The sequence below is a fragment of the Erpetoichthys calabaricus genome, chromosome 6 (genome assembly GCF_900747795.2).
Source record: "Erpetoichthys calabaricus chromosome 6, fErpCal1.3, whole genome shotgun sequence".
In the NCBI taxonomy this organism is placed as follows: domain Eukaryota; kingdom Metazoa; phylum Chordata; class Cladistia; order Polypteriformes; family Polypteridae; genus Erpetoichthys; species Erpetoichthys calabaricus.
This window is the reverse complement of record NC_041399.2, coordinates 177889653-177917546: the sequence shown is the minus strand read 5'-3', so window position 1 is coordinate 177917546 and position 27894 is coordinate 177889653. Positions and strand designations below refer to the sequence as shown.

The 27894-nt window shown below is 37.5% G+C and overlaps 1 protein-coding gene across 2 annotated transcripts in view; it reads right to left on the bottom strand.

Annotated features, from left to right (window-relative positions):
* ptprn2 (protein tyrosine phosphatase receptor type N2) overlaps positions 1-27894 on the bottom strand; it is a 1061581-nt gene that overhangs the window by 673629 nt on the left and 360058 nt on the right. For both annotated transcript variants that reach the window (XM_028804141.2, XM_028804142.2), the window contains exon 6: positions 479-986. In XM_028804141.2, the coding sequence (XP_028659974.2) occupies positions 479-986 (508 nt within the window). The remainder of the gene's footprint in view (positions 1-478; positions 987-27894) is intronic.

Genomic DNA, 27894 nt, shown 5'->3' with positions numbered 1-27894 from the left:
AACTATTTATTGTGTTTCCTAATAGTATGTAAAGTCACCATTACAATAGCATCCTCAGTTGAATTTGCTTTATTGTTGTCATTCAAAAGTTATTATTTGGCTCTACTACATGTGTAGTAATCAGACACACCTGTTTTTTCTTATTCTAAGCTAAATATTACCATTAAGAGCTATCTTATATTCCTTTTTATGCAGATCTAAATTTTCAGTTTCCTCCAATGTATATGTTCACCTCTACACTTTTTGTATTTTTACCATTTGTTCTATACAATGCATATCTATTTATGTTGAATTCGTCCCTGTCTCTTGAATTTAGCCATATTTGTGATTTTTGTCATATTTTAGGAAAGCAGTAAATTTATAAGTTTTACTTCAATTCATGTAGACATTTAACTTCATTCATTTAAATTCATTATGATGCATACAGGAAGAAATGTAAAGATCTTTAATTTGATACAAAGGAAAACTTATATCTTACCATCCATTAAGCTGAGAGGATCTCTGTCAGCCACTGAGTTGGAGCTAGGTTTATAACTCAGTCTGTCACCTTTTGGCCTCTGTGGCATGCTGTCATGTTTCAAATTAAGTGTTTTCTTGCCTTTGGAGCTGTCCATTTCTTCGTTTTTAGCAAGACCTTCCAACTGATTATTCTTAGATGAACGTGCACCACTTGTGTAACCAAGCAGTACCTTCGGCTTCCCATCAAGGCTCTTTTCATCAGTGTTCTGAGTGGCTATCTTCTTCACTAGGTACTCTTCCAGAGCTGAAAGAAGAGTATGGCTGTCGATGGACTGTTTGTTGGGGAAGTTCACCACTCCCAGTGGGAAAGAGGCTCTATCAGCCTGGAAAGGAGCAAAGAATTTTGTTGGCAGTGTCCTGTCCGAGTGTTTTGACTGCAGAGGTGAGGCCAAAGGAAACAAGTGCCCTCTTCCCTGGGATTTTTGCCATAGGTAATCCCGTAACCTCTCTGTCTTGACTGCATCATTCTGCAATATGAAAATTGAGACCATTAGTGTTTTGGCACTTTAAAAATTGTACTTTTTAAAATTATAAAGACATAAGAGTTAAAAAGTACTTCATATGTAGATATTTCTTATCTTAGGGCAAGCTTCTTTAGGACAGTCACTATGGTAAAGTGGTTAGCACTTCTGCCTCACAGCTTAAGTGCCATAATTTTAAAACTACATCAAAGCATTATGTTTGTGAAATTGACATATCTTTCTAGTATCTGTGAAGGTTTTCTCCCCACACTACAAAGATGTTATGTTGTTGTAACAATTCTAAATTGTCCCTGTGTAGGTTTGTCCATGAGTGTGCCCTGCAATATATTGTTATCCTCTTCAAGGTTTCATTTTCACCTTTTGCCCAAAGCTACTGGGATAGGAACCAGCAACTTTAACTGGACTAGTTAGGTTGTAAAAATGGATGGTTAAATTTTACCCAAACAATTCCTAACTTTCTTATTTTTCTGTAATATTCTAGCAGCCTTATTTCTGAAAGCATTTTCTTATGAAATGTTTCCTTCATTTTTAATGTGACAGTTGTAATCAATTCAACAGTGCAGGGTACAAAGCAGGAACCAACCTATCATGTAGTGCCAGTCCATCAAAAGGCACATTTAATTATAACCCCCGGACTTTCCCAACCTAAATAGTATCTCTTTTAGATGCGAGAGAAAACTCAAACACCACAGAAAACGTACATTGGAATTTTATGTTTTTTATGTTTTAGGTTTTTTAATGTTGTACTTCATGTAATTAATGATTGTTATCATGTATATAAAAGGTGTATATAAAATCACAATTGATGAATTTTATTTGCAGAAGTGCTAAGTAGCAAGTGCACTCAAAGAAACGTGAAAATGCCCCCTCAACCTCAACCAAATGCACCCATGTTCTGATATTCTAAATCCTCTCGTCCATGGATGGGCCACAAAAGTTAGAGCCCATCCTACAACGTAGAAGCACCAGGTGCAAGACAAAAACTAAACCATGGACATGCCACTAGTCAATCACTCACTTACTCACTCACTCATATAGGACCAATTTTGAGTCAACAATCAACCAAACACTTGCATGCTTGGTCTGTGGAAGGAAAATCAGAGCATCCTTCAACTGCCAACCACTGTACTGCCAACCACAGTTATATGAGATGTACATTACAAATCCATCCATTCCAGGGTCGTCTCAGTTTATAGTATAGCATCTCTTAATAAATAAAACAGCTGAAATTCAACTCCTCCTCTCTCCACCCTTTCATATACCGGCTATAACATGTTTAAATCAGCTAGTAAATAGAGGATGATCTGTTTCAATGATTTTATGGCCCTAATCTAAAATACACATGAAAAAGCATTACAAATCAGACAGCTAGACTGAAAAAACAATTCAAGGGTTACTAAATGTTCTTACATTCAAGGTACATTAAATAGCCAACAAGCTAATATGAACAAATCAGCATGCTCATTTTGCCAGTGAAGTCACAATGCTGATCGATTGCCTGCCACATTACCTGTAAAAAGCAGAGGGTGTGCATGAAGATTAAACAAGTGATAGATGCCATCCAGTGGCCACTGTGTGCATTTGTATCCACTTCCTCAAAGGGAACTCCATACACACAAGATTTATTTATACAGCTGCTATTTCACTGTTTTAATAAAGTTCATATGACATTTTTAGAGAAGCAGCTTTAAACTGAGTGCCATTCTCCTTTAGTTTGACATTTTTCTCAGTGATTTCACTATACTCAGTAAGTAAGAATTACTGTATACAAATGTGAGAATGCACCAAACTGCAGAATAGATGTGCTCGAGAAATAAAAAATGCGTTGTAGCTGCCAACCATAATGACATGATATGAAGGGTCTGGGACAAATTACAATGTAGGATTGTTGTGTGCCATGTGACACAAGGGGTGTATAGTGAGCACTTGTGAGATTAAGAAAAACTGCAAGAGTTCCTTTTACAAATACAGTACATAGAATATATGTTCATGTGATGCGTAATTACCCATTAATACACTTTTTAATTCATGTTTTAATGCATGTATGTGTATTTTCCTGCCACTAGCCTAACACTATTTTGTTGCATATCATAAAAGAGTATTCAAAAAGTAAGCACTAAGGCCACTCACATTAAACAGAGTTTATTAAACTTTTCTGTTAAACAATCATGTGCAAATATGCTTCAAGCAATTAAAGGGTATAACTGAACATTCACTATAGACGACCTGCCATCTATAGTGGAAAGACCGAGGAAGGGAGAAGGCTCAAGGCATTACCTTCCTGGGAGGGATATATGACAGCCCCATTGGGTTACAGTGGTGCCTTGGATTCCCACAGGGCTCCATGGAAGTTGGAGTTCGGCACAGGCCTGTAGGGTTCTGTGGGTGCTGCTAGGGGGTGCTGCAGAGCCGTACTACATTGGGCTTCTGCCTCACCTGGAACTATTTCCAGATCATACTAATTGGCCACCAGAATTGCTCCTTGATGCTGGATAAAAGGAGCCCATCGCAACTGCTCCAGAAGCCAGAGTGAGGAGGAGGGGTGGCAGAAGGAGATAGAGTGCTGAAGTTGTTGTATTATTGGTGCTTTCTGTACTGTGCTGAGCAGGCGGGAATCGAGTGAAAGCATTTCCCACTAAAAAATAAAAAACTTGAGTGGCTGAACTTGTGTCCTTCATCCGTCTGTGTTGGTTCTGGGGAGCTGAACGCCCCCTACAGTCCACAACATCTACTTCTATGTATGAAAATGGCACAGCATCTTGAAATATGGTAAATAAAGAGAAAACAGAACTTTTAGTGATTGGCAATAATGGATATAATGAAGTTATTAGGAATAAACTTGATGCATTAGGATTAAAAGTCAAGATGGAGGTAAAGAATTTAGGGGAAACTATTGACTCTGACCTGATTTTAAATCACAAATTAATCAGATTACTAGGACAGCATTTTTTCACAAAAGTTAGACCTCTTATAACATTGCAAGTTGCTGAGAAATTAGTTCAAATTTTTGTTACTGTAACGCACTCCTCTCAGGACTACCAAAAAAAGACATCAATCGATTGCAACGAGTGCAGAATGAAGATGCTAGAATCTTAACTCGGAAAAGAAAATCCGAGCACATCACCCCAGTTTTGATGTCACTACACTGGTTACCTGTGTCATTTAGAATTGACTTTAAAATACTGCTTATGGTTTACAAAGCCCTAAATAATCTCGCTCCATCTTATATTTCGGAATGTCTTACAACTTTCACTCCAAATCGTAACCTTAGATCTTCAAATGAGTGTCTGCTTAGAATTCCAAGAGCTAAACTTAAAATAAATGGTGAGGCGGCCTTCTGCTGTTATGCACCTAAAATCTGGAATAGCCTGCCAATAGGAATTTGTCAGGCTAATACAGTAGAGCACTTTAAAACACTTCTGAAAACACATTACTTTGACATGGCTTTCTCATAGCTTCATCTTAGTTTAATCCTGATGTTCTGTATATTCAATTAATTATCATTATTATTCATGGTGGCTCCAAAATCCGTACTAACCCCTACTTACTCTTCTGTTCTTTTTCCGGTTTTCTGTGGTGGCGATCTGCGCCATCCATCCATCCATTGTCTCCCGCTTATCCGAGGTCGGGTCGCGGGGGCAGCAGCTTGAGCAGAGATGCCCAGACTTCCCTCTCCCCGGCCACTTCTTCTAGCTCTTCCGGGAGAATCCCAAGGCGTTCCCAGGCCAGTCGAGAGACATAGTCCCTCCAGCGTGTCCTGGGTCTTCCCCGGGGCCTCCTCCCGGTTGGACGTGCCCGGAACACCTCACCAAGGAGGCGTCCAGGAGGCATCCTGATCAGATGCCCGAGCCACCTCATCTGACTCCTCTCGATGCGGAGGAGCAGCGGCTCTACTCTGAGCCCCTCCCGGATGACTGAGCTTCTCACCCTATCTTTAAGGGAAAGCCCAGACACCCTGCGGAGGAAACTCATTTCAGCCGCTTGTATTCGCGATCTCGTTCTTTCGGTCACTACCCATAGCTCATGACCATAGGTGAGGGTACGAACATAGATCGACTGGTAAATTGAGAGCTTCGCCTTGCGGCTCAGCTCCTTTTTCACCACGACAGACCGATGCAGAGCCCGCATTACTGCGGATGCCGCACCGATCCGCCTGTCGATCTCGCACTCCATTCTTCCCTCACTCGTGAACAAGACCCCGAGATACTTGAACTCCTCCACTTGGGGCAGGATCTCGCTACCAACCCTGAGAGGGCACTCCACCTTTTTCCGGCTGAGGACCATGGCGCCACCACCACCTAATCAAAGCACCGTGATGTCCCTACATTGATGGATTAAAGGCCAGAAGTCCACATGACCGTCATCATCAAATTCTTCCATGAGCACCCTGAATACAATGAGGACTGATTGAGGTCATTTATGTTGGGTAGAATGCCTAGAGGGGGCTGGGCGGTCTCATGGCCTGGAACCTCTGTAGATTTTATTTTTTCCTCCAGCCGTCTGGAGTTTTTTTTTTTGTTATTTCTGTCCTCCCTGGCCATCTGACCTTATTTTTATTCTATTTTAATTAGTGTTCCCTTATTTTAATTCTTATTTATTTTGTCTTTTTTCTCTTTCTTCATCATATAAAGCACTTTGAGCTACATTGTTTGTATGAAAATGTGCTATACAGTATAAATGTTGCTGTTGTTGTAGTATACATAAAGGTGTATAGTGTCCTTTGAAATTTGAATGACAATGACACAACCCTCAGCAAAGTTAATTGTCAAATGGAAAAAGTAATGTGCTACAGTGTTTTGCATGTGACATACCATACACTTCAAAACTCACATTTTTGACATTGATTTCTTATGGGTGCAAGTTTGGAGATTACAAGGAAAGGTAGTACTTGACTGTACAAGCCTTCTATAAGCAATTTAAATTGCCTGCCTGTTTAACTAGAACATACTGGCATTTGCACCAGCACTTTCAAATTAGAACATAGATAGATAGATAGATAGATAGATAGATAGATAGATAGATAGATAGATAGATAGATAGATAGATAGATAGATAGATAGATAGATAGATAGATAGATAGATAGATAGATAGATAGATAGATAGATAGATAGATAGATAGATACTTTATTAATCCCAATGGGAAATTCACATGAGAGCATATGTAACATTTAACTTTATATTTTGTTCACAGATAAATAGTTTACATATAACATACCATACCATTTTCTAAGCCTGCGTAATCCGGAGCAAGGCTGCAGGGGAGCTGGAGCTCAACCCAGCAAGCATAGGGCCAAGGCAAGAGCAATCCCAGGACAGGAGGCCAGCCCATCACAAGGTGAACACATAAACACACACTCACACACCATGTCCAATTTAACATCACAAATCTACCTAACTTGATGTCTTTACAAAGTTATATTTCTTTTAACCAAATATTCACCCAAGACTCTTAATTAGGTTACCTATGTTGGGCCTTTACATAATACGTAATAGCAGAGGTATGTTTCTGGACCATATCATTTATCTTTATGTTGACAGTGTGTATGAAATGCTTGGCAGTCATTATATGTAAATTAACCTAGCTAATTAAAGGAAGCTCAATGTCACATTTCTTCAGCCTGGCATGATGCTTTGAACAAGGCACATGGGGGTTCCATCAGTGGGTGTAAATAAAGAGCATTCATAGCGATGGCTGAAGACTCTTCGATGTTTACTAAGTAGTTTATCTATAACACCTTTAAATAAGCATAAAAATCTGTGTCACATTACTTTCTGGAATTACCTTTTTCTATTATGTGAATTTCCCCTTGGGATTAATAAAGTATCTATCTATCTATCTATCTATCTATCTATCTATCTATCTATCTATCTATCTATCTATCTATCTATCTATCTATCTATCTATCTATCTATCTATCTATCTATCTATCTATCTATCTATCTATCTATCTATTGTACTGTTTAATTTTGGCAGCCATAAGTTGCTGGGAGAAACAGATAAGTGTACAGTGTTTTTGATTAAAAAAACATTTATTATTAAATAAACATTTTACAAATGTACCCGGGCAATAAAATATTGAATCTAACAAGGTAAAATATTGGGTGCTGTGCGTGAATTCCACATGATCAGATAGCTGTTACCTTGTGTCTAGAAGGGAGAGGGGTCTCAGGGTGAAATATAGGTTCTGGTATCTTACCTGACTGGCATGCTTTTAGGCTGTAATAACCCGATTCGGGTGGAGATGGAGTTCAAGAAAAAGGAAAGAAATTCTGCTCCAGATCTTTAAGAAGTGTAGGCAGAGAATAGGGTGCAATGTTTCCAAAGTGGATTCAAGGAGAGTGTTGATCCTGGGAAGTGACCCAGAATAAGGCATTAATTACTAGAAAGGGGTAACCTAACTGAAAGTGGGAGGAAGATGTAACAGGTCCCTTTCCATTAGAAGAAAGAGCTACCTGGTGTGAATAATGAGCATGTAAGGTACGGAGACAAACCACTGTTATGTGTGGAGACCTAGGTTTGTTAGAACCTTCCTTGTTTTTCAATTACAAGTTTTATTGTATGTGTTTATATTTTCTGCTAGAATTTTGCTCATGATCTTGGGAGAGAGTAAATAATGTGTTACCATGAGGGGTATGATTTAAATAGCTTGTATATTTTACTCATATCTATGCATCTTTTACCCAGAAAAAAATCAATATCTCTGATATTCATATTAAAGGGCATCTCTGATACCTACACTATCTGACTTCTTATAAATAATATGATGAACTTGTTCTTGAAAACGCAAAACTAACAAGAATGTCAAATTGGATAAAGTTGGCATGAAAAATACATCGTCCGTCCATTTTCTGAAGCTGCTCAACAAACACGATTTCTTATTTCTGAGTTACCTGCTGTACGTCAGTATTGTAACAGGTTATGAAGTCACCTCAAATGCTGCATTTCTAACTTAATAGTGAGAACCACTGTATTTTATTAACTGTTAGAACAATTAAATTTGTCAAATTATCCTCCATTAAAAATCTTTATTATGGACAAAAAGTGAAAAAAATACTAGAAATGAGACACTGTAAACAGCACTTAAGGACAGCACTTAGCAGCATTTCTACACAGGCCTGGGTTCCTGAATACAAATTAAGGATTAAGGGTCTTGATATTTCACAGACAGACATGAGTTCATATTTGTTTCCTCTGTAAAAATATGTATTTATTGAGTTCAAGAGGCAGTATATTATCATGTGAATTGGCAAAGTTGCATGTGTTAGTGTAAATGTTCTATGGAATGAATTAGCATCCCAATTTTTCTTAAGAAAACTTTTGAGTTTGGCGAGAAAACAAATAAGGAATGAGTGGCAAATTTCCTTGTACTTTGTCTTCTATTCTACTTTACAGTTTGTTACCATTAGTTTTCCTCAAATCACAATTCACAATGGAATTGAAGTCAGTTAAACTGACTTTAAAAAAATCCAGTGGGGGATTTATTTACTGTGTAACTGAAACTTTGAGAACCAAAGGCTAAAAGGCATTGTTAGTGTGTAAACAAAACAGTAGTGTGTACACAGAGTGAAGGACATCTTCATCCCAAAATTTGTGAAGTTTAATGAAACTCTTCATTGTTAGACAAGCAGATAAGGAACAAATTGCTAAACTAAAAGCAGCTCTACAATATGTATCAGATCAACATTGTCAGTGCTACCATATGTTTTCTGAGCATGGTGGGATGTTTAAAGTGATATCAACAATGCTGAAATGCACTTAACTAAAAATAGACAGGAAATTCAGAAGTTGACCATTAAAGGTTCTTTTAGTGTTTTAGCACTAAACAAACATTCAAGGAAGAGGTGAAGTATATTAAAACATTAAGGATATATGCTGAAAAGGAAATTGCAAATATTCTCAACACTTACTGTATTTCTAATGTCTAGAAAACATGGACATTTGTATAAAAGGGAGATCAAGGAAGACCTTAGTAATTATATACTATTTAAATGAACATTTACTACTGGAAAATTAATAGAATTAATTATTAAATAAAACACTGAGCAGCATACATCAAGAGCAGGTATATCAACAAAAATTAAAGATGGGTTTTCATGGCTATCATGTTTCATTAACATGCTAGAATTGTATGAGCAAGCAACAAAAACAAATAAAATACTATTAGAAGTGTATGTAAAAATATTTATTTTTATATTAGAAAAAGCTTCTGTTACCTTCACAGAGGCTGTTGATAAAAGAAAAAGAAACGGAAGTTTAAGGCACAGTGTACTTGAGGTTACAAAAGTGGCTTAAAAACAGAAAGCAGTTATTTGCAGTGCATAGAATTTTTTTGGAACTAGGGGAAGTAAAAATTAGAATCTCTGAGGTGTCAGTTCTGGGACCACTTCTCTTTTCCACAAGCAGTCTAAGGAAAAAATGCTGGTTGAGATTTGTCAATGATTGCAAACAAGAAGGAATGGAAGATACCCTAGCATAAGACAAATCACTACAGGTGGATTGAGGCAGAATTCAGACTTTGGAAGAAATGTGGAAGAAGAAGTTTAAAATAAATACAAATAAATAGAAAGTAAAAATAGTAGAATTAGTGGCACAACAATAAAATGTATTTATACAGGACACTTTCAAACAAAGATTGTAGCTCAAAGTGTTTTATAAGATATCAAAGAGAAAGATACAAGAAAAAAACAAGTAAGATTACAAAAGAATATTAATACATAAGTAACAAAAACAAGTACATAAATAAATCCATATGGTTTTATAAAATATACATACATAATTACTAGAAGGGTAGCATCCTTATATACAATATCAAAATGTACTGTAAGTCTTCAAAGATGCATCCAGTGTAAGGTCAGATGGCTGAGGCAACAGAAAAAAAAAACCAAACAAAACAAAAACAAAATCTGCAGTGGCTTCAAGGCCAAAAGACTCCCCAGCCTCCACTGGGCACTCTACCTAACTTAAATGAGTAGGCATAAGGGTATCCTAACACTGAAAAGTACATATAATAAAAAGAGGCTTAGGAGTTACTGTGAACCAAGGTTATTATTGTTAAAGGAAACTACAAATACAACAATTAAAAAAGCACTTTGTTAATCAAAATAAAAGCAAAACTAAACTAAATAAAAACTGCATACCTGAAAACTTAGCTGACTGAAATAAATTTAAAATGGATGGAAATGAAAATGTATTCTTATTAATTTTTATATACTGTAAACAATTGCACATTTAATATTTCATCTAAATAACACAGGCATGCACAAATTTTTAATTTTCAACACACAAAATACTGCACTGATGTACAAAGAAGTGAGAGAGGAAGCCATTTCCTCATTGCAGACATCCCTCACCCCCCTTCTGCTAACTTATCAAAATTTTACAAGGGATTTACAACTTTTCTCGAAGAAATCAATTATTAAAATTTGGAAAACCATAGGTCCTGGAGATGCCAGTTTACAATGACTTAGGTTCACCAAATATCTTACAGAGTATGTAACAATTAGGATTTTCTTTAAAATTATGATGTGTTTATTTGCAATACTATGTAAAGTGTTTGCTTTCTGCAAAATGTTCAAAATGTGTTAGAAGTTTTAATTAATGCGAACTGTGGAGCTTTCTAGATTATGAAATGGAGATCAACTTTAAAGTTGGACACACTCTTCAGATTCCACTTATCACAAGTCTAAAAAGTTGTAGGAAATTCTGAAATGTGGCATAAGGAAATTGCATTTATATCAGCAATGAACTGATGTTTGTCTTCAGGGAAGAAAGACTTCCTTTAATCTTACAAAGACTATATTTCTCCAGGAAAACACTGACTTTTCTTCCCAAGATCACACCTGTTGAAAGTCTTCCACCACTCAGCCAAATGGACATTCAACCAGTTTTATGTCTTCAACGATCACTGGAAATAATTTAGGAATTTCTATGTCAGGTGTAATGCTGAGCCTTTCGGGATAAATTTCGTAAGAGTACATTTCTGTCATAGTATGTCAGAAAAATCTTTCAATAATTACACATATTAATGAAGGAGACCCCACCCCAGTTAAGTTGGTAAATTATTGAACCTATTTTTTGCATGCTATCATTGTAATTAATGCTGGAAAGATATAACTCTTTTTCTGTAGACACACATACTGTAACTCAACTTCTGAGGTTCACAATCTGAGTATTCCTAATAGGTAAGTATTCTTTAATAGTTGTGCTTTGAATTAAATATAACATGTTATATTAAGCTGTCTAGCCTCTGAGGTTTTGTCTGAAAAATGTGCTAAGAAATGGCGCTTAGTCCATAAGGTTTAATTATATAGCACAAACTAATTAAACACCATTTAACCTCTGAGGCCACATATAAAAAGGTGACATTTAGTCATATGCTTCCTGGAAGTATATAACCTAAAGCTCTGCAAATGATACTGAGTCATACTAACTCAAATATTACAGTAGGTTAAAAGTAATTCATCTCATAAATACAAAATCAGTCTGTGGTATAGCAAGTCCACAACTCATGTTAAAAGGGCCAGTATTAAATAAATAATCGCCGCACTCGCGGCTTAGTGAGGGGGCGTGGTGGTGTGTGGCCGAGCGGTTCCTGGGGAATTCGTGATGCGGGTGAACCTCACTTAAGTGCACAGGTGAGGAGTCCTCTGCATCCGTAATTGTTTCCGGGAGCTGCTGATTGCCATAGCTGATCCACATCCCCGTAATATATAGACGCGCGAGGTGGCTAGCAGGGGAGAATGAAAAAATGAGAAAAGGAAAGAAAGAGACAGAGGTTGCCTGGAAGAAGGAGGCAAGAAGCAGCGAGGAGAGAGAGCCGGTGTGAACAAGAGGGAAGGGGAGCGAGCGAGAGAGAGCAGGCTCGATTGAGAGAAGGCAGGCAGCTGGGTGGTGAGCTCCTGCCGAAGAGTGTTTGGCCGACACTCGGTGGGGCTGAAGGAAGCAGTCGCTCTAGTTGAGCGATCAAGGAGCTGGAGTGACCAGTAACGACAATGACTGGCCGTTGAAAGGCAGCGGCAGTCGAGGAGGCTTTGGGCTGGTTTAGTCCCAGCATGAGCACTCTGGCCACTGGGGAAATAACCCAAGTCTCGGTCCAGATTGGAGCCCGATGTAGCCAGGGATCAGAGGGCTACCGGACCAGAGTGGAAGGCAGTTGCACCTGCAGGTAGGCGACTCTCCTGTTGCGAAGCCCGATGGGAGAAGCAGGGTAGCCGCCAGGTAGAATAGGTAGAAAGAAGGTACCGTGCTTTGTATATTTTAAAGAGACTGCTTCATGCCATAGTTTTAACCTTGTTGTTTTTTTAAAGAGTTTTTCTATTGTGTTTTTTTTAACCTCCACTCATCACTCGTTTTTACTGGATTATTTATTTATGGAAATTGAATACATTGCACTTTATTTATTTGGACACTGTTTTGTTGGTTTTAATAAAAACACTTGACACTTTTACACTATTCCCTTGTTCCATTGTTATGCCTCACTGCCAAGCTCATCGGTGACATTAACGACGGTGACGGGTTCATGGCTCCCAAAACCAAGAAGGGAGCATGGAGCTTACCCGCATCATCACACAGTCTTCTAGGTAATAATTTGTTGTGAGATTAATGGTCTATACTTCTTTTCCACAGTTATTTAAGAGATGTGAGACTGTATGGAAACTGAGTGAGCTGAAACACAACATCTGTCCATACTCCAGGTAAAAAACACCTGCACAATTTTTAGCCTTCTTCTATGTTACTAGCTTTTTTAATTTGGCTAAATGCTTTTGACTGAGGATGAAGCATTTTCCTTTTTTTTCTCAATTTTATTGTTTATTTTAAGAAATAACTTTTTTCTGTCTGATTTCTTCATTGCACCTGATGCTATCTGGTTAGGCTCTGGTGGATTAGGCAAATTCAATCATGAATGAATCAATGGATGGAAACCTTATTTGTTAAAAAAAAATTACAAAATGTACATTTCTGGCTAGTAGTCATTTCAGCAATACCAAAATGTGATGAGGCAGGTGACTCTTGTTTCTGACTCTGATACCAATACAACTACAATTTGTAGTAATGTTAAAATAAATTTTGAAAGATATAGGTAATGCACTATGTAAAACGTTATGCATTTTAGCGTATTGTGTAGAACATAAAAATTTCAGATGATTACATTTCAATAGATAATTACACTACTAATTAATTTACTGGGTAACAAGACAGTCGTTAGAGAGAACTACTGCCACTGTTGACTGCTGCGTTTGTTGACAGTCACATTAGTGGACCTCAATTAAAGGGAACAAACCAAACAAATTTAAAAATATACTTAAACTGCTTTCACAAAGATGCCTGTAAATTGGTTAAAGACTGTGACATACTGAAAAAAACACAAACCTACTAAAGTTGCATGATCTCACACATGCGTTTACTTTTTTGCAGTAATTCTTTGGCCTGTAAAAATCACCTAGGCATTGCTTAGGGAATTTAGGGTGCCAAGGAACTTGGTGGATACATATAATTTTTATTTAGGGGGATTTACTGCATAACACTATTAAAGATAAAATGCATTCTTCCACTGCACAATTTTGTTTGCATTATGGGTGCCACCATTTTGTATATTTTGCTTGGTGTTGTTACCAGGCTGTTTATAACTAAGAATAATGGGAAGTGTTTGGCATGTGACATCATCAGGGCAGAAGTACAAAAGTCAGTGTCATCCAAGCTCAAAGATATTTCAAAGGAAAAATCTAGTATTTCTTGATGAGTTTTTCCTGATTTCCTGGCTATAAATTCTCTTCCATAATGTATTTTCTGTTATTATGTCATAGGTATCTTGTAAAATTACTGGCTTTTGACCCATCTTTCTTCATTTATTTCACTCAATTTTGGTTTAAAATCTTTGGCTTCTTTGAAGGATTTATTTGACTCCCTAAATTAATTAAAAATTAGTACTGCCTCATTATACATTGGATTTGAATAAATGTCTACAATCAGAATACAAATTATTTTTACTCACTCAAAGCACAATCCTGTTTTTTTCTTATCACAATCTGAAAAAATAGCACCTCCATCAACTATAGAAAATAACTGCACTTCATTCTGTTCAGTACTGGCTTGGCTCCACCAGTTAATTTGGAGTGTTTTTTTTTAAATTTCCTCTAGTGGACCGCTCCCTTATCTTTATAAGCCTGCAACATCTGCCATTAGTGGATTTGTTGCTGCACATGGTTTTCCTCTCAACATCACATCTACTAATAACATCTGATTGGTTTTGTTAAAGGCTGAACATAATAAGTGATAAGTGATGTAAGATGAGTGACCAATTAGTAGTGATAGGTGATGAGTGAAAGGTGATGAATAGGGACAAGTGAGTAGGGAGAAAGAATGGTGATGTCTGACTGGCAAAAGGTGACAAATGACATAAGACATGGAATAGAAATTATGCTTGATGACAGGGAAACTGAAAACTGTCCTTGTGCTAAAATGGACACTGGATGCCTAACAGCATGGGATTCACTCACTGACTGTGTAGAATTATAAGCACTTTCTCTCCAAGTTTGTGTTGGCCAATAATCCAGTTTTCCTCTACCAACCCAAAGATGCATGTGTTAAATTGATTAGTGACTCTAAATTGACAATGTGAGAGTTAGTATAGGTGAATATACTTTGCAATGAACTAGAAGCTTTTTCATGGTTTCTTGGGTTGTGCCTCATTCTGATAGGAGACGCTCCAGTAAACTGCAAAAGGGAGATTGTGGTTTCTAGAAATGGACAAAAGTATAGTTTAAAATATTCTATGTTATTTACTATAAATAATTTACATTTGCCTGTTTCATAAGCACTTAATGGATTCTATCTTTAAATGGACTTTTAAAACTTTCAATTGCTAGATTGTATAGTCTCTTTTCATTTTACAAATGTTTTAATTATTTAAAAAATTAACTTTAATAATGAACAATTACCATAGGAAAAGTCTGCTACTAACAGTGCAGATACAGAGGCAGCAGTATTTTAACAAAGTTGTTTATTTACTAAGAACTGAAGTAAGTGTGGTTTAGGATACGAGCATGACATGCTCTATTTTAAACTGTTTTGATGCTGACCTCTGGCACTAATCCATAAATAGTGTTCTGCAGAGAGTAAACTAAAAAAAAACAGACCTCAGTATGTGCGTCTCGGGAATTGCAGATCTGACATTGTGGTCAGCAACACAGGAGCGCCGCAGGGGACTGTACTTTCTCCGGTCCTGTTCAGCCTATATACATCGGACTTCCAATATAACTCGGAGTCCTGCCACGTGCAAAAGTTTGCTGACGACACTGCTATCGTGGGCTGCATCAGGAGTGGGCAGGAGGAGGAGTATAGAAACCTCATCAAGGACTTTGTTAAATGGTGCAACTTAAACCACCTACAACTGAACACCAGCAAAACCAAGGAACTGGTGGTGGATTTTAGGAGACCCAGGCCCCTCATGGACCCCGTGATCATCAGAGGTGACTGTGTGCAGAGGGTGCAGACCTATAAATACCTGTGAGTGCAGCTGGACTATAAATTGGACTGGACTGCCAATACTGATTCTCTGTGCAAGAAAGGACAGAGCCGCCTGTACTTCCTTAGAAGACTGGAATCCTTCAACATCTGCAGTGAGATGCTGCAGATGTTCTATCAGATGGTTGTGGCGAGTGCCCTCTTCTACGCAGTGGTGTGCTGGGGAGGCAGCATTAAGAAGAAGGATGCCTCACGCCTGGACAAACTGGTGAGGAAGGCAGGCTCTATTGTTGGCATAGAGCTGGACGGTTTGACATCCGTAGCAGAGCAACGGGCACTCAGCAGGCTCCTATCAATTATGGAGAATCCACTACATCCATTAAACAGTGTCATCTCCAGACAGAGGAGCAGTTTCAGCGACAGACTGCTGTCACTGTCCTGCTCCACTGACAGATTGAGGAGATCATTCCTCCCCCAAACTATGCGATTCTTCAATTCCACCAGAGGGGGTAAACGTTGAACATTATTCAAGTTATTGTCTGTTTTTTACCTGCATTTTTTATTACTCTTTAATTTAATATTTTTGCTGCTGGAATATGTGAATTTCCCCCTGGGATTAATAAAGTATCTATCTATCTATCTATCTATCTATCTATCTATCTATCTATCTATCTATCTATCTATCTATCTATCTATCTATCTATCTATCTATCTATCTATCTATCTAAAGTATTGGTTATAGATGTTTCAGGTTCTTTCTGTGCCTGCAATAGTTTGAAAACTGGAAAAGGCACCACATAAGTGCATAAGGCAGCAAAAAGGGAAGGGAATGTACCCGGGCATGTATTGGCACATGATGAGGTTATCAATGCTGTTAACGTAATGAAATGTACAACATGGAAGGTGGTACTGCAAATGTTTACATTGTTAACCAACAAGCAAAACACAATCAAATGCCTGCCATGCAAGCGTTATACTTTTGGAAATAATTTAATATCTGTCAGTAGGTCTTTAAGCACTTATAACAGGAGGGTGTTTTGTTGAGGGAAGTTTCTAGTGTGACCCTGTTTTCTCATTTAGACCTTAACAAAATGCCTCAAATCCAAATATTCACACTGCCATTATAGTTAAATACCTCCCCCTTTCTTATACCTCTGTAATCCTACACAACTAGATAGAGTACCTTTACAGGCAGTTATAAATGTATTATAGATAATATACGCTAAAAAATAAACAAAGGGAAATGAGTGTGACAAAAATGTAATTACAACATCTTGCAGTAATATGGTTACTACCTAGTGGCTCTCTATCTTTTAAATTTGCCACTGATTCAGCTTGGTCTTTGTTCCTACATGGCTTTTGAATAGAGTGAGCGATGGCCTGGCCACCTTCATGGATGGAAAATGGCAAAGCAAGAGTAAGCTTCTGTATCAGCCTTAATTAAAGGATGTGTAGTTGGCTCTTAGAATATACGAGGTGCGATCCAAAAGTTCCCGGAATGCATTTATTCTGCAGCCAGAAGGGTTTGGTTATATCAATCGCCGCTAGATAGTAGTTCAAGTTGTTCCTGAGAGCTGTTATCACTCGTTATATCGTCAGCACAGTTGTTTTTCAAGTTGCAGTTCTCATTTAAACTTCGGCTGTGTCTGTGAAGGGTTGTTCATGAAAATGAGTGATTTGACAGAGCAAAGAGTGTGTGTTAAATTCTGTTTAAACTGGGAAAAACAGCAAAAGAAAGCCATGAAATGTTGCAACAAGCATTCTACAGGGATGTTCTAAGGCACTCGCGAAATCGAATTCGCCGAACACATCCTCAGATGTGGGCTGACAAGTCATTTCTTTTGCATCACGACAATGCACCAGCTCACACATCTCTGATTGTGCGCGGATTTTTGGCTTCTACAAAGTTTACTGCCATTCCCCACCCTCCGTACTCCCCTGATTTAGCGCCGTCTGATTTTTTTTATTTCCTAAGATGAAGATGAGGCTCAAGGGATGCAGATTTGAGACGGTGGAGGAGATCCAAGCGGTAACAACTGACGTCTTGAACACACTGACAAAAAACGACTTCCAGAAGTGCTTCGAAAGGTTGAAATCTCGCTGGGATTGGTGTATCAACTCAGCGGGTGACTATTTTGAAGGAACTGTTCACCATTAATTGTTATTTGGTGTGTATGCTTTTAAATAAATGCATTCCGAGAACTTTTGGATCATACCTCGTACAGTAAATTGTCCTCTGTTTTTGGTATTTGAAACTTGTACAAATTAAACCAACGCTTCTGACACCACTGACAGACTATCAAAGCACCACCTTTGCAAGGTTAAGTAAAAGTTGGTAACATCATAAAACACAGCTATTCTGATCAATAAAACATGCCATCCTGAAAATAACCGTTTATATAGTATTTTAAACCTTTACACAGAATATATGATCACTTATCAAAAGGTTGTTTCTTTCTTTTAAATATAAAGTGTGACAGTGCGGCCGCTTGGTGGCACTATTGATCACCTTTTCCCAACAGACAGACACAGGACATGGATAAAAACACCAAGAAATTGTTTAATTTTCTTCCTCGAACAGTGCCCCAAAGTACCTCCTCTACAATAAACAGGCAACAACTACAATAACAGTAGTAAAGCACACAAATCTCTCCTCTACTCCTCCCAGCAAGCTCTGTCCTACTCCCTCCCAACTCCAGCTCGCTTGCTGGGTCTCCAACAGTTCTTTGTATAGTCCTTGACCCGGAAGTGCTTCTGTCCTTCCGACCATGTGACTGGCTAGCACTTCCAGGTCTAATAAAGAACAGGGATTTTCTTCAGCCTGGAAGTACTCCGGAGCTTCCGTCCTCGTGACTACCTCGTACTTCCAGGCTATAAGGAAAGAATATGTCCCCAGATCCTTTGACAGCTCCTCCTGGTGGCACCCACGGCACCCAGCAGGGCAGTGTATCCGAACTCCATGTCCCATAGTGCCCGGCATGAATCTGGGGTACCACTGCACTCTAGGGAAGCTGCCATCTAGCGTTTTGGGGGAAGCAGTGTCGGCAAGTAACTGCCTTCCCCCATCCTTCCATTCCAGGGGCGTCCATCACTAAAGACAATTTACAAACTATTATCAAATATTAAATATTAATGCACATTACAGAGTGATAGGACTTTAGACAGCAAAATTGTCAGTATGTGAAGTATCTAAACATTTAGTGACGTGTCTTACTGACAGGTAAACAGACTCAACCTGATTTTTTGCAATGCTTTTATATCAGTCAACTTGCTTTTTCCCAGTGCTCCACACAAATTTAAGGTGACCTTGTGTGCTGTGAGATGTAAAATTGGTTTAGCTATGTATCACTTTAAAAAGATGTAGGTATTCCGTACATTTTGCAGCATAAATTATTTCTTTATTCATAAATATATTAAAATATAATGTGTTCTGTATTTATGAACATTGTGGCTCCTGTGGGACTGTGTATTTTGTTGCTAGCTCAGAGCTTCTGTTTTTTGATTCAAGCGTCTGGAGGCATCTGAGCATATATTTCACCACTCAAACTCTAAATTGTCAAAGACAGAGGACTAGAAGACTTGGGTACTGTTCACTATTCGATGGCGCAGAAGTTGCTCTTGATTGGGACAGAATTTGCACAAGGATAAGCCTTCAGCACTGTAGGTTTATAGTGATGTGAAAAAATAAGTACACACTCATTCAGTTCAATGGGTTTAAATATCTGGACATAGTTAATGATAATTTAGCCCTTTCCAAATCCCAAGATTACAAAAATCTAACCTCAGATGACAACATAAAACAGATTTTACTTCTAATCTTTATTCAAGAAAAAAAAATCTTTCAGAAGTCATATGTGAAAAGGTTAAGTACATTCCATGATCCAGTAGCTTAAAGGACTAACTTGAGCAGCAATAGCATAAAGAGGTCATTTTTTATATAGGATTATTGATGTCATAAAATGATGATGATTGGGAGAATTCTGACCCACTCCTTCGGTTTTCCTGTCCTGCATGGCATGCATTTATCTACAGTTCTGAAGGTACTAATACAACATCTTAATGAGTTTCATGTCCAGACTTTGACTTGGCCATTCCATATTTTTGATTCTTTTATTTTTCAGCCATCCCTCTATAACTTTACTGGAGTGTTTACTGTAGGAGTATTATACCATTTGATAACCAAGATCCATGCTTTAGTAGTCAGACATATGGCTACATTTTTTTTGATTACTCTAGTATGAAGAATTCATGGTGGACTCTGCGATCATGAGGCATTTAGGTGATGTGGCTGCACATAAACCCTGTTTCATCATTCCTACATCATCTTCCTTGATGGCTGGTATACAATTTTTTTGGCAAAACATTGTGTTTGGTTTTCACCAAACATAGCATTCTTCATAATGACCATACAAACCCATTTTGGTTATGTGTGTTTCCGAAGTCTTGCAGTCCATTTTGATGAAACTTTGGAAATGAATGTCACATTGTGCATTCCCCTATATACCCATCCATGAAAGCCATACGTTTTTATTCGTTTTCTGTTGGTAGAGTCAAGAATCAATCAAGCTCTTTTACACTATTAACTGACTTCACGTTATTCTTCTGAACCCTTTATGATTCCATGTGCTCTTCAGAACAACTCTTTTGTTCTACTATGAATTTTGTTACTTTGTCTTTCTTGTTTTGTTCATCCTGCCTTCCATGCAATGATCTGTTTCAGTTTAATTATAACTGTTAGTGTTAGTGTTTTTATTAGTTTAGTGTAATGTTCCATATTTAATAATTAAGTTCTGTTAAGTCAACAGTTTAAGCAATTGCCAAGGACAAGATACAGTAACTAAAATCTATAAACACACGGTTTCCAAATCTTTGAGCATATTAAGATTATTTAGCTTTACTTCACTGTGTATTTGCTCTCCTTTTAAATTTTTGATCTTTTGATTTTTAAGGTTTTTTGACAATTTACAACTTGCCTTTTGCATTTGACTTTTGCTTTGCTATTTAGGCTTTCAAGTTAAAACTTTGGAGAGGCTTGGTTGTTTTTTGATTCTTGTTTTGCTGTTTTCTTTTACGTTTTTGCTCCATTTCGAACTTGTTTGATAGAATTGCCTGTATTATTAGGTTCTTTAATCCTTTTGCTCATTTTCTTTTGAATTTTCTTATATATTGTGTTTGCATTTATGTCTGTTGGAAAGCTTGTCCCTATTGAAATATTTAGAATTAAGATTTGTATTTTTAATCTCTTTTTTCTTTTACTTTTTAGTACTAAATTATCATTTAGCTTTATTTATTTGTTTTGAGTTACTGGAATCTTATTTTGTGGATTTAATGTTATTAATTAAATTCATTTTAGCAGTTATACGAATGGCCAGAGCTTTTCTCCATGATCCCCATCTTCCTTTTAGCTATTTTTGAGGTAAACCATAAAACTTACAATGGGTGATGTTAACACTATAATGTTCAGTAGGAGAGGCTGAAGCCCAAAAGAATAGCAGCTTTATTTATTTAGGAGAGGAGGAGATAATAAAGGTCTTTCAATAAAACAGAGCAGAATAGGCAAATACTGTACATAGCACAATTTCATTCACAGAAGTTGTTTCACATTTAAACCCATTAATAGAACAACATCCAAAACACAAATATCTTTTCCCTAAGAGATTATTTTTTATCACACATGAGATATGAAGACAACTTCAGGGTTCATCTGTCAGTAATTCCACCTTGAGCCATGGGATGGCACTGTCACTTACTGCCACCTTTACTGTCATTTTGCCTGAGGATCAACAGTGTCAAACATACCACTTCTAGTTTCTGCCAACTTGGACCCATCCCTTCTGCCGAGGAGATCTTAAATAGACTGGTATCACAACATCTCATCAGTCAATGGACTCGCATCTGCAACAATGTTACTGCATGGTAATAGCTGTTGTTTTGTCTTTTTTTTTACATTTTTGCCATTTTTCCAACTAGTGTTTCCTATTTGGTGTCTCAACTTTTCATCTTTGTCTGCTTCTTATTATTAAAGTTTACTTCAATGCTAAGTCTCTGGCAAAGGTCAAAGTTCAAATAACTTGAGCAGACAGCTTTTCTTTTATAGCGGAGCTGAGCCCCCAGCACATGCCATTCTTGTACAGATTACAAACTAAACTGATTAGAATGGCACAAACTTGTGCATATAAAATCCTACAATTTACATTGCATGTCAGGATAACAACCAAGCCATGAAGTCCGATGAAGTTTCTGTAGACCTCTGCAATCAAATTGTGTGTGAGGCATAGATCAGGGCAAGAGTACAAAACCATTTTTAAACCTTTGAGCATTCACAGGAGCACAATGGCCTCAGTAATGGTGAAATGGAAGACATTTGGAACCACCAGGACTCTTCCAAGAGTTGGCCATCAACCAGCCAAAAAGGGCCTTGGACAGGGAGGTGGTTAAGATCATAACGGTCACTCTGACAGAGCCTGAGAAATCCTCTGCTGAAATGGGAGAACCTGTTGGAAGGAAGACAATCTCAGCAAAACTCTATCAATCAGTTGTTTATGATAGAGTGACTAGGAAGAAGCCACTCTTGAGTAAATAGCACATGACGGTGTTTAAAGAACTATGAGTGCGCAAGGAAAAATATTCTCTGGTCTGATAATACAAAAGTTATAGTCTTGGAGTTCTGTCCAAAGAGTAAATCTGATAAAAATCAGGTACTGCTCATCACCTGTCTAATGCCATCCCTACAGTAAAGTATAATGGTGGCAGCATCAAGTTATGGAGGTGCTTCTCAGTGGCAGGGACAGGGAGACTAGTCACTATTGGATGAAGAATGAATACAGCCAAATATAGTGAAGTCCTTGAAAAAATCTGCTCCAGAATGCACACAAGTCTGCCTATCTTTTTTTGGCCCTTCCAAAGGGCGTACTTAAACCTTGTAGAACATTTGTGGGGGACCTGAAGATGGCAGTTTACAGCTTCTCATCCAATCAAATGGAGTGTAAGGGGATCTGCCAGGAAGAATATGATACACTGCCCAAAACCAGTGTCCAAAGCTCAAGGAGTTCAAGACATTCTCAAGGAGATTGAAAGCTGTACTTGCTGCCAAATAAGTCTCTACAAAGTGATGAATGAAGGGTCTGAATACTCATATGAAGTGATTTCAGTTTGTGATTTTTAATAAATTTGCAAATTTGTTCCTGCCTTGTGCCCTGTGCTGGCTGGAATTGGCTCCAGTGGACCCCTGTGACCCTGTGTTAGGATATAGCGGGTTGGAGAATGACTGACTGACTGACTGACTATTCAAAATTACATCTACAACACAAAGAGGTCTGCAGAAAGTGAAGGGGTCTGAATAAATTCTCTCCACTTCACATATACATTGTTGGCGGAGGATATGTAAATGTCCTATAAATGCTACCACAGGCCATTGGATTCCATACAAAATGTCACACTGTTAACAGCTGTAGTACATTTTTTTATCTTTACCACCAGCGTAGTTTTGTTGAGATCCATTGATAGAAATTGCCAGAAGCTGATGCATGCACAGGAAACGTAAGATCAATCCCACAAGCTGAGGCTGTAAGTATCCATGTATCACTTCTTGTGGCAATCTGCAGTTGACTAAAAAAATGTTCCTCTCACCCAGTAAGCAATTTGTCAAGTTAACTCAGAGGTCTTGAGTACAGCATTCAAGCTACTATACTTACCTGCTGTTTATTTTATTGTAAGCCTCTAAGAAAACCATTTCACGTGCCATGTCTTAGCTCAACCATACCAGCCAAAACTCAAAAGGACAACAAAAACAAAAGCTTGTGTTAATATATTTGTGACACATGTAGACACCTTTTAGTGATTCTGTATATTTTTATGAGCCCTATATATTAAAAAATAAAATAATTAAAATAACATCATTTAAATAATTAAAATCATGGCTTCAAAAGCTACAGTAAAGTCTGAAGGTGCTGATGAGTAGTTTCTAAATTAGATTTACAATCTTGCTCTTTGTCTGATATATGTTAATAGGAGACAAAGATGCTCAGTTTTTTCCATTTGAAAGAAAAGTGGTAAAAATCAGTTTCTTGTTTTCATTAACTTTGAAAGCAATGCATAATTAAGTCTATCTGGTTGAACTGATGTTAGGTTGTTACCTTAATTCTGTCTAAATGTATGAAAAGGCAGTGGTTTTTGAAAATAACAGATAGAGTATATGACCTTGTATTAGCTCCCCTTAAAAAGGATGCATTATCTTGCACACCATGACATATTTGAAAAAATTAGCTACTTTGTAAAGAACTTCTTGAAAAAGAATAAAGGAACAAACAATCTCCATTTTGAAATTTTCACATTTTTTCTGTTTCTTCTCTTTGACGACATTAAATATTACTTTGTGTTTTAAAAGGAAGTACATTTTAGCTCAATGTGTCAAATACTATAAGCCTAACATTTTATGTGTTACACAAATCTGAATGGTTTAAATAAAATTATATATACTGTATAGTACATATAGTATAGTATATACATTTAATACTATAAAAACTCCTGTATCACAATTTTTATTACTGGTTTAAGTTTTTTTTACAGTTTTTAATTAGTTTTAACATAGGAAAGTTGATGGGATCAGGTACATCTCCTATTTCACTTAAAATGTTAAAAATCAAGGAAATATAAAGAAAGGAAGCAAACCAGCTAAGATGATAAAGACTTCCACTCAAATTGAAAAAAATAGGGACTTGATCTCATCCATTACAGGAGATGGACGTCTGAAGCGGAATTCCATTAGCAGCGGTGTTGTTTTTTCCTCCTATTTTTCATCACCCCGAGGTATCCTGTATTTTTCCAACACTAGGAGGTTCTATTACAGTATATGCAAGCATATATGAACATGAGCTGCAGGGGAGAGGCTCAGAAAGAAACAGAAAAGAAAGCTAAAGCTTTATCCAAGCCTAGACAGGCATCAAATGCAAGGTCAAGGTACGGCCTTTCAGAGACTGACCTGAAGCAGACAGGCGAAAGCACAGATTTCCCAGGATCTGATGCCGCTGCATCGCTCCTGCCGAGAATGAAAGTGGAAGCGAATGTGCAAGTAATTCAGGTCACGATAGCTCGTCGATTCCAGAAGATTCATTGAAACAGAAAACGGCTTTGCCTTCTGCATTGTCATCTACTCCTTGTGAGCCATGAGCATCGACTTTAACTGGGCTTGCCACTTCACCCGCGGAGCACAAAGACCGAAATGATCTGTCTAAACTGAAGGTAATGATCGCCGCAATGGCCACCGACATAAAGGAGCTCAAGAAAGATATAAAGAAAGAAATAAATGATATAAGGAAGGAAATAAATGATATAAGGAAAAGTGATATAAATGATATAAGGAAAGAAACAAAGGACATACACAAGACAATCAAGAAGCTGTTGCAGGATATTAAAGACCAGGAGAAATGTGTAAATAATCACTTTGAGGCAGTCTTCAAAGGTATGCTAGAAAAAATTGAGGAACAAATTCAGGAAAATGTGTCTAAGTTTGAGAATAAACTGAAAGCACTTGGTGCTCAGTTGGGAGACTTTAAGCAAACGTTCACAACTCAAATTGAAATAGCCAAACAACTGGCATCTGCCACTGACAGAAAAGCGACGGCTTCAAATTCAGTGCAAAATACTCGGAGACAGGCTTGCTGAAGATGGATGCAGACAGAATATTAGAATTGAATGTCTCCCTGAGAATCGTGAAAGTCCAAACCCAGTGAAATTCGTAACTGAACTATTCTCTAAAATAATTAGAGAGGACTTCAAATAAGACACCGAGAGAGCAGCAGCTTACTGCATACAGGGATCAGATACCTCTAAACCTAGGACTCTTATCGTGCGTTCCAAAAAAATTACAATCTAAATTACATAAAATGTTACTTCTCAGACAGAAACAAGAGATTATATTTGAAAATAACCACATTTGTATTTTCCATGATTTCTCAATTTCTCACCTTCAACAGCTGCTAAACGTGCTGCATTTTACAACATTAAACGGCGCAGGGGGACTGGGGGGGGAGAGAAAGGATGCAAGCTTTCTCAAATCTATCCTTTTAATCATTATAGTAATAAGTGTCGATGTAACAATAGGCTTTATGGCAATAACTCCTGGATAAATTGGAAATTAAGGTCAAAGCTGTCTTATTTCCAGTTAAGACAACAAAATGAAAACAAAAGTTCGGAACCAATGTCTCCATGACAGAATAGTTAACTTTGTGAGCTGGAATGTTAAAGGTCTGAATCACGAATTAAAGAGAAAGAAAGTATTCTCTCACCTAACAGGACTAAACGCTAAAATAGTATTTTTATAGGAGACCCAATTATTAAGCAAGGATCTGTTTCGGCTGCACAGAGACTAGACTGGCCAAATAATCCATTCCAGCTTTACAGAGAAAACTAGAGGTGTGCAAATTCTTATACATAGAACAGTCTCATTTGTAGTATCAGATGTAATATCTGATCCTGAAGGGAAATATGTGATTGTCATGGGTTATTTATTTAACTGTAAAGTGATTTTGATAAATATCTATGCACCCAATGTGGAGGATAGGGACTTCATCCAAAATGTATTTGCATCCATTCCCAATGTGAACACTAATACAATTATAATGGCTGGGGACTTTAATTGTGTTTTAAATCCAGACCTAGATAGGTCTCCTGCCACAGGGGCAATGCTATCTAACACTGCAAAGACAATTGCACAGTTTGTAACTGATCACATCTTATCAGACCCCTGGAGATTTCTAAACCCAAACTCAAGAGCATATTCCTTCTACTCAGCAGTGCATCATTTCTACTCAAGAATTGATTATTCTTTGTAGATAACAAGTTCTTGCCTATGATTAAATCTTGTAAGTACGATGTTATTGTTACCTCCGAACATGCCCGTTTGATCTTGAAGCTAAAATCATTATGCCCCACATACTCATCTAGCAGATGGCATCTTAACCCACTTAACCCACTTTTATTAGCAGACGAGAACTGTACAGAATTTATATCCAAACGAATTGATTTTTTTTGGAGACAAATACATCCTCAAAGGTTTCTGCAGAAATACTCTGGGAAACCCTGAAGGCTTTCTTAAGAGGACAGATTATCTCATATCTTTCTCACAGAAATAAATTGGAAACCAAGAAGGTATCAGAGCTAATCAATGAAATTGCTAGAATAGATCAAGAACATGCCAGGTGTCCAAGTGAGGCGCTTCATAGGAAAAGTCAGGCTCTGTATTCAGAACTCAACCTCTTAACAACTAAAGAAACTGAACAACCCATTTTTAAATCAAGACATCATTACTATGAACATGGTGAGAAAGTTAATAAGATCTTATCTCAACAAATCCACAAGCAGGAAGTTTGCAATGCAATCCCAGCAATCACCAACACAGACGGAGACAGAATCATTGACCATAAAAACTATAATGCACACATTTAGAGACTACTATAAGTCCTTATATTCTACTGAGTTTAAAGAAGACAAAACACAATCTAATGCATTTCTGGATGCATTGCAGATACCACAAATAGATACTCTCTGTGCAGAGGAATTGGATAAACCTCTAGCAGTTTCAGAATTACTAGATGTTATAAACTCACTTCAGAGCGGGAAAGCAGCAGGCCCTGAACACTACCCTGCCGAATTTTATAAAGAATTCTCAAATCAGCCAGCTCTCCTTTTATTACCAACATTTACAGAAGCTACAGACAATAAAATTCTACCTCAAACTTTCACCAAGCATTAATTAGCATCTTTCCTAAACAAAATAAGGACTAATTACAATGTGCATCATACAGACCAATTTCACTTCTGAATAATGATGTTAAGATACTCTCCAAATTCCTAGGTAGAAGGATTGAGAAAGTGCTTCCTTCGGTAATATCACAAGACCAAACTGGATTTTTTAAAGGCAGTCCCTTAACTTCCAATCTTCGATGCCTGTTTAATGTAACATATTCACCCACTAAGTCTAACACCCCGGAGATATTATTACCACTGGATGCAGAAAAAGCATTTGATATAGTTGAATAGAACTACCTTTTCACTACATTGGAGAAATTTGGATTTGGCCTGAACATTTGTGTATAGATCAAACTACTGTATACCAGTCCAGAAGCTTCAGTTTGTATTAACAACATTAATTCAGACTACTTTAAACTAGAACGTGATCTGATACCAGATAAGAATGCCCCTTGTCACCACTGCTTTTTGCAATCGCCATTGAGCCACTGGCAGTTCACTGTCGAAATGCTTATGAGATAAAGGGAATTATTAGAGAAGGACTTGAACAGAAATTTTCTCATTATGCAGATTATATGGTACTGTATATATCAGATCCACAAAATACTGTGCCTACAGTCCTAACAGCAATAACAGAATTAATTTGAATAAAACTGTGCTCTTTCCAGTGAATTCTCAAG